Raw genomic sequence first — 8,523 nt, 5'->3', positions numbered from 1 at the left:
GAAGGGAAGGGAAGGGAAGGAAGGAAGGCAAAACTTCATCTGGATGAAAGGATGGGAATGCTCTTTCGGAATGCATCGGGGCAGATGGGGAAGGGGACGGGAATCAAGTAAAAAGAAAGAAAGAGGAAAGAAGGAAGGGACGAAGGAAGAAAAGAAGGAAAGTAAAAAAAGAAAGGGAAGGGAGGGAGGGAGGGAGGGAGGGAAGGGAAGGGAAGGGAAGGAAGAGGAAACGAAAGGGAAAAGAAGAAAGAGGAAAGGAAAGAAAGAAAGAGGAAAAGAAAGATGAAAGGAAAGGAAAGAAAAGGAAGGAAGGAAGGAAGAAAAAAGGAAAGGAAAGGGAGAGGAGAGGAGCGGCGTTTCCCGTCTGGATCCGGGGGTCCAGGGCTGCCTTCTTCTTCCTCACCTGCGAACTGTTGGTTGGAGACGGAGCCCATGGCGGCGGCGTCCGCAGCCTCTCAGCCTCCTCCTGGCTCTCTGGAGCCCTGAGCCAGGCAGCCCTGGTCCTGGTCCTGGTCCTGGGCGGAGGAGGAGGAGGAGAGAGGGTCACCGGGGCAGCGCCCCTCCGAGGAAAGGGGGAAGGAGGCAGGGAGAAAAGGAGGAGGAGGAGGAGGACCACCAGCACCAAGAGCACCAGAGCTCCCAGCCCAGGCGCATCCTCCTCTGGGCCACAATGGGGGGGGGGGGCTGGGGAGGGCCTTGCAGGGCTGCTGATGCCCAAATTTCCCAGAGACAATGGCCTCCCTTTCCCTCCCTGCCTCCCTCCTTTTGGCCTCTTCCCTGCCCCCTCCTCAAAACACAGACCACACCCCAGGAACCCCTCCCCTTTCCCCCCTCCTCCCTGCCTCCCTTCCTTCCTCCTTCCCCTGGGAGACCCTCCACTCTCCATCTCTCCCCTCCCCACTTTATTCTGCCTGAATGCAAAGGCAAAGAGAGGGAGGGAGGGAGGGAGGGAGGGGGCTCTTTAAACTGAGGGGGGGCTCTGGCCAGATCCCTTCCCAGCCACACTTTTTCTCCCCCCCCTTACAACCCCCCCCCCCGTGACCATCACCCCCCCCCCATTGCCTCTCCTAATGAAACGTCCCCCCAAGGATGGTATCATTAATAATAATAATAATAATAATAATAATAATAACAACAACAACAACAACAACAATAGTTTTTGCCTCTCATAACGAAACCTTCCATGGAGGAAGCCTCTGCCAGGGATGGTATTAAAATCGTAGTTACTATTGGAGTTGAGTTGTGTGCCTTCAAGTCGTTTCCGACGGATGATATAGGGTCCTAAACACACTGCAGAAATAACCCAGTTCGAGAGCGGTTCAGCAGCCCTGGGAAGCCTGGAAATGATAGCTTTGGGAGGCACTGAGCCTTCTCTGTCCGAGGGCTCTGGGGCCACAACAAAAGGCCATTCCCAGAACCCCCTAGCATTGAGCCAGGGCGGTTAAAGTGGTCTCAAAGTGGGTTATCTCTGCAGTGCGGACGCAGCCTGGCTGATCTGTTTGAAAGGAGTGTGGTCCTCCTTCCCTCCCTCCTTCCATTTTGTCACGTTCCTCCTCTTTTCTTTCTTTCTTCCTTCTCCTTTTTGGGGGAGCAAAGGAGGGTGGGCAAAAGGGAGGGAGGTTGCCCTGATCCCTTCCCTCCATCTCTAGGGACTCCTGGGCATTTCAAGGGAGAAATCGGATCTCCGGGTTTGGGATTCAGGAGCCCTTCGTCTGCCTTTTCCCATCCTTGGGTTCCTTGGTCGGTGAGAGAGGCCACATGTCTCTGCCTTGTTGCTTTGCTCAGAACAATTCAGAATTAGAGCTAAGGGATTGGGGTAGGGTTTAGTTTGGTTTACTTGGTGAGGGAGAGATGCAAACACCTTTGCAATTAAATTGAATTTGATGCATTTCTCCAGGGATTTCTTTTTTCATATATGTGTGTGTGTGTGTGTGTGTGTGTGTACACACACACACATATATGAAAAGGGGAGTCAGGGAAGAAATGCATCAAATTCAATGAATTGAATTTCGTTAAAAAAGATTTCGTTAAAGATAATCTATCTGTCTATCTATCTATCTCTACCTATATGAAATCTATCTATCTATCTATCTATCTACAGATCCATCTATCTATATGAAATCTATCTATCTATCTATCTATCTATCTATTTATCTAACGATTCATTCATCTATATGAAATATATCTAGATAGATAGAAGATCCATCCATCTATCTATATCTATATGAAATCTATCAATAGAAGATAGATCCATATATGAAATCTATCTATCTATCTATCTATCTATCTATAGATCCATCCATCTATCTATATCTATATAAAATCTATCTATCTATCAATAGAATATAGGTCCATCTATCTATATGAAATCTATCTATCAATAGAAGATAGATCCATATATGAAATCTATCTATCTATCTATAGATCCATCCATCTATCTATATCTATATAAAATCTATCTATCAATCAATAGAATATAGGTCCATCTATCTATATGAATTCTATCTATCTAAATATATCTATCTATCTATCTGAAATATATCTATATAGACATACAGATAGATCCATCTATCTATCTATCTATATGAAATTCATCTATCTAAAAATAGAAGATAGAAAATATCATATAGATAGATAGATCTTCTTCAACGAAATCTTCTTTAATGAAATTTAATTCATTGAATTTGAGGCATTTCTCCAGTGATTTATTTTTTCTTTTCTTTTTTGTATATATTTCAGATAGATAGATAGATTTTAACGAAATCTGACCCTAAAAGGTGAATTGTGAGCAAAGCTATGTTTTCTGAGTCTGGGAGAGTGAATGAATATTACAGTGAAAAGTTCAAATCTTAATTGATTATTGATTTTGAAAAATAATCAGTTCTGAAATGATAACCCATTTTTATTTTTATTTTTTCCAGATCGCAATAAGCCAAAGCAACATTTTAACAGGGATCAGATGGAGGAAGAGGAGAGAAAGGGGAAAATCCAGATTGTTTAACTTCTCCCAAAACAAAAATAATTGTATATTTTAATAGTTTAAACACCTTTTTTAAAGAATCGGAAGCAAGTGATCTTGACAGAGTTTAAAAATGGCCCTCTTGTTTGCATTCTTGGTAAAGCTGAAAACAAGGGATCATGTACGCTTCACCTTTGCAAGGAAGATTTACTTTTTAAAACACGAAATACTAAGCAGTGTAAGTAGTTGAATAACTTGGAAGGGAGATGGCACTTATTAACATCTTTGTGAATCTGAAAACTTTCCAGAAATGCGCCAATTGACTAGAATGCTTGACCCTAAGGAATGAGATCCTTCGGCATCATGAAGGTTTAGGGTTTGAGAGAACAGCTTGCACCAGTTGCAAGAAAATGTGTGGAGCTAAGCCTTGGGAGGAGAGGAGATGCGGGAGAAGAGAGGCTCTCCTTCCCAACAAAACACAGTCTTCCAAAAGTGTGGGGCTGGGTGGCTTCCCAACACTGTGTAAAGTCAAGGGATCAACACACAAAAAGGTGCACTATCCATTCGTTGCACCTCCTTCTCTCTGTACCTATACACAGAGAGAGAGAGAGAGAGAGAGAGAGGTTTAGTGGTTTGAACTATAGACTAGGACCTGAGTTCGAATCCTGGCTCAGCCACTGGTGACCCTGGGCAAGTCACACTCTCTCAGCCTCAGAAGATGGCCATGGCAAACCACTGCTGAAGAAACTTGCCAAGAAAACCCTGTGATAGATTCACCACATTAGGGTTGCCATAAGTCAAAAACAACCTGAAGGCACACAACAACAAACACACAGACACACATATCTATCAATCATGATTTCAACATATATATGAGGTGTATGTGTGCAATGATTTATACATATATGTGTGTATCATGTACATATAGAATGATTACTACATATAGACATATGTGTCATATATATATATATATATAATGATTTATATGTCATATATACATATATATCAATCATGATTTATACATGTACTATGTACTTTATATGTATTAGCCTACTAGCCCCACCACCTTTCCCTTCTCCTTTTATGTCATGTCTTTTTAGATTGTAAGCCTGAGGGCAGGGAACCATCTAATTAAAAAGATTGTATGTACAGCGCTGTGTAAATTTACAGCGCTTTATAAATAAAGGTTAATAATAATAATAATAATAATAATAATAATAATAATAATAATATATATACATATATATGTGAGATATATATATATCATGATTTATACATATATGTGTTATATATATATATATATATATACACATACATATATAATCATGACATACATATGTGTGTTGTATACTATACACACACACATATATCATGATTTGTACATGTATACATATGTGTTTATCATACATATATATTTAAATAAATCATGATACTTATATACATATGTGTGTCATATACTATATATATACACACACATATGTGTGTCATATATATATAATGATTTGTACATATATACAAATATGTGTGTTTTATATATGTGACATACAGCACATATGTGTGTTGTACATTAGATAGATAGATAGATAGATAGATAGATAGATTCATACATATATACATATGTGTGTGTGTATGTAAATCATGATGTCTATATTAGTCTCCTTTGCAAGACCAGGACTGATTGATCATCGGAAGGGGAGGGGGAGGAGGGCTTGGTTCCTGTTTAAAAGTCAATCAGATAAAGCCACAGGCGATCAATGGGAGATGCTGAGGGGGGAGGGGAGGACCCCCCCTTGAAATGTGGGCGTGAAGCCTTGGGGGGAGAGAGAGAGATCCATCCCTGGGGGGGGTTGTTTGTGATTAAGGAGAGGCAGAGAATCCCCCTGTTCTCCTTTGCTCTGAATGCTTGGGGTTTCCCTAACCAATCCCCTCCTGACTTATTTTTTGGGGGGTGTCTTTCCTTTAACCAAACCAAAGTAGTGTGAATGGCAGCCCCTGCAAAAAAAAACCCTCCCCATCCCTCAGCTTTGGCTTGACATATTGGCAAAAGAAATGGCTATTGGATTGCCCAGGGAGGAGGGGGGTGTTCTTCTTCCCCCCCCCAAAAAAAATTCCAGATCTAAAGATCTGACAATGGGTTCAGCCTTGATTCTGGAAGATCTATCCATAGAAGAGAGCTAGAAGATCTCTGATCCAGGGAAAGGCCCAAGGCTCCCTAGTTTGGTCTGGGTTTCCCTCCCTCCTCCTTCTCTTTCTCTCTCTCTCTCTCTCTCTCTCTCTCTCTCTCTTTTTGGGGGATGGAGGGGCCAGATTTCACGGTTGGCTGAGGACAATGGCCAAGTGACCAGGGCCAAGGCAGGAGGGCAACTCGCCCCTCCATTTCCGGTGATCAGTTCAAAACTGGACAATAGCAGCTGGCCCTTCCTTTGCAGCCAAGCTCCAGCTCTCTTCCATTTAAAGAGACAGCCAGGCCACCTTTGCAAAACAAAAACAAAAAAACCCTGCCAAAATAAAAGAGGAATTCACACATGCATCCCTCTACACGTGTACAAGGCAAAGGGCACCCTCCCCAGCAGCTCTGGGATGTTTAGAGGGGTTCTTTTCCTTAGCTCCAAACTAGAGGTGTGGAAACATTAGGGGGGGGGACACATTTTTGAAATACACAAGGTCCCACTATAATCTGGTTTGACACTGCTTTAACTGCCCTGGCTCTATGCTCTGGAAATGCTGGGGATCTGGAGTTTGTCGGGACACCAGAGCTCTCTAATAGAGAAGGCTAAATGCCTCACAAAACTATACATCCCCAGAGCATGGAGCCAGGGCAGTTAAAGCGGTGTCAGCCTGGGGTTGTTTCTGCCGTGTTGATGCGGAGAGAAAAGGAGAGAGAGAACTCTTCCTCTTGCACCCATGTCAGCCCCTTCTCACAGTACTTTACAAATACTTTACAATTAAAAGTGTGCATCACATTTGCAAACTCATATGTGGATGAAATTTGGATCCGGTTCCCTTGGCGAGTTAACACCTGCGCAGCTGTTGGGTTGCAAAGGCGCCGTAAGGAAGCATAGACACATGTAGTTGATACAGGAGGGCCGACCCCCCAACCCTTAAGCTACCCCATCACACATGTGGACAAAGCTGACCAGGGACACATGTGCTCCTTGGGTGTGTGAGTGTGTGGTATGCCTTCAAGTCGTCTCCAACTTACAGTGACCATAAGACGACCATATCCTGGGGTTTTCCTGGCCAGATTTGTTCAGAGGAGGTTTGACATTGCCTTCCCCTGAGGCTGAGAGAGTGGGACTTGCCCAAGACCACCCAGTGGGTTTCATGACCCAGCTAGGAATGAAACCCTGGTCTCCAGAGTCCAACACTCAAACCACTAGGGAACACCCACCCACAGAGTGAATTCAAATCAGAGCCCCTCCACCGAATCAATGGACCTTGCGGCTGACTCACTAAATACTCCTTGACTCAATGGGTCTACTCTGCCGCAGAGCAATAATTGCATTTAGGCCATGGAAACTTGGTGTAGGGTTTGAATGTTGGTCTATGACTCTAGAGACCAGGATTTGAATCCTACTGTGTTGTAAGAACCCACTAAGTGACCTTGGGCAGGTCACACTGTCTCAGCCTCAGAGGATGGCAAGGGCAAACCTCTCTGAAGAAACCGAAAGAGTGTGACTTGCCCAAGGGGTTTCCATAGCTTAGTCAGGATTCGAACCCTGGTCTCCCAGTGTGTCCTAACCCAACACTCTAACCATTATATCACGCTGGCCCCTTGTAGGAAGGTTTTTAGAAACAACTTATTCAGAAATGTTTTGCTGTGCAATTGCTAGACCTGAGATGCACCAGAGGAAGCCACACTTGTTTTGAAGAATCAGGACATTTGGGTATACAGGAAAAAAGTTACTTTTACCTTTAAGACCAATAAAGAATTTTTTTAAAGAGGCAAAATCATCATTATCTTTGCTTTTCTATCAAATATAGGCAACCTGCAGATGGCTTTTACATGTATGAAGAAATGAGTTTTCAAAACTTTTCACCTCCTGGTTGTGCCATTAAAAAACGCCTTCTTTGGTACAAAGTTACTTTGGAGTTACTTTTCAGCAAACCTAGGAATGGAGACTTTTAGGGAAGGGGAATGTGGTGGCCTCCCATTACTTTGGAAATGAGAAAGTTTCCTCTTTTTCTGCTAAATTTAACCCCACCTTAATATTTTCTCCCAGTAAAAGTCAGTGCTTTGGAAAGGAATCTTGGCATGTTTTGAGTGCTTTGAAAAAGAATTGTCCTCATTTTTCAAAGTAATGGGAGACAGTGCCACAACAAACTGCCATTTCCAGAATTCCCTAGAATTGAGCCATGGCAGTTAAAGCACCGTTAAACCAGACTATTTCTGCAGTGTGGAAGCAGCCATAGAGAAATAGATAGGACTCTTCCCCAACAGAGTTTACAATAAGATGAAGAGAAAGGAGTGGTGGGATTTAAGTCATTAAAAATGTATCACTGGTTATAAAGGGAGGTTGTAGCACCTTTGAGACTAACTGAGCCAGAGAAGTGGTATCATATCTATCATAGACTTGGACTACCTCCTCAGATGCATAGAAGTAGACCAAGTCTACCAAAGCTCATGCTACCAAAGCTCATGCTTCCACTCCCTTAGTATCAAAAGTATTACAAGATCTCTTTGCATATTGATATTTCAAACCAGTGGTTCCCAAACTTTGGTCCTCCTGATGTTTTGTTCAGCACCCAGAACTTCTGACTGTTGTGCCAAGCTAGCTGGGAGTGGAAGTCCCAGACACCTGGAGGACTAAAGTTTGGGGATCACTCCTAGACCAACATGGCTATGTCTCTGCATTCTACCTCACTGGATATAATGTTGACATGGCTGGAGTGGGAGCTGGGAAGCATGTGTTACAACTGACAGTGCCATGTATTGCTAGGTGTGCCTATTCAGAAGCAAGCCCCATTGGGTTCAATGGGACTTACTCCCAAGCAAAGAAGTAGACCATTGCTGCCTGAAATGTTCTCTGATCCTGATTCTCCAACCAGTTTATTGGCTTCTGTCTCTGTATACTTCTTTCCTGTAGGTGTGTACCAGAGACAGAAAGGGAGGGAGGGAGGGAGGGAGGGAGGGAGGGAGGGAGGGAGAGAAAGAAAGAAAGAAAGAAAGAAGGCAGGGAGGGTGGCAGGGAGGCATGGAAAACGAAAGAAAGGGAGGGAGGGAGGGAAAGGAAAGGAAAGGAAAGGAAAGGAAAGAAAGAAAGAAAGAAAGAAAGAAAGAAAGAAAGAGCAGGCAGGGAGGAAAGGAAAGGAAAAAAGGGAGGAGGGAGAGAAGGAAGAAAGAAAAGAAAGAAAGAAGGCAGGGAGGGTGGCAGGGAGGCAGGGAGGCATGGAAAACGAAAGAAAGGGAGGGAGGGAAAGGAAAAGAAAGAAAGAAAGAGCAGGCAGGGAGGAAAGGAAAGGAAAAAAGGGAGGAGGGAGAGAGAGAAGAAAGAAAGAAAAGAAAAGAAAGAAAGGAAGGAAGGAAGGAAGGAAGGAAGGAAGGAAGGAAGGAAGGAAGGAAG

The 8,523-nt window shown here is 43.4% G+C and overlaps 1 protein-coding gene across 1 annotated transcript in view; it reads right to left on the bottom strand.

Moving 5' to 3' along the window:
• The window catches only part of LIN28A (lin-28 homolog A), a 44,537-nt gene extending 44,103 nt beyond the window's left edge, over positions 1-434 (bottom strand). Inside the window, exon 1 of the mRNA XM_042440475.1 lies at positions 404-434. Coding sequence (XP_042296409.1) covers positions 404-434 — 31 coding nt within the window. The remainder of the gene's footprint in view (positions 1-403) is intronic.
• Positions 435-8,523: the final 8,089 nt, after the last annotated feature.

The sequence above is a fragment of the Sceloporus undulatus genome, chromosome 9 (assembly GCF_019175285.1).
Source record: "Sceloporus undulatus isolate JIND9_A2432 ecotype Alabama chromosome 9, SceUnd_v1.1, whole genome shotgun sequence".
Taxonomy (NCBI): Eukaryota; Metazoa; Chordata; class Lepidosauria; order Squamata; family Phrynosomatidae; genus Sceloporus; species Sceloporus undulatus.
The sequence above is the reverse complement of the archived record's forward strand: the minus strand, read 5'-3'. Positions and strand labels throughout refer to the sequence as shown.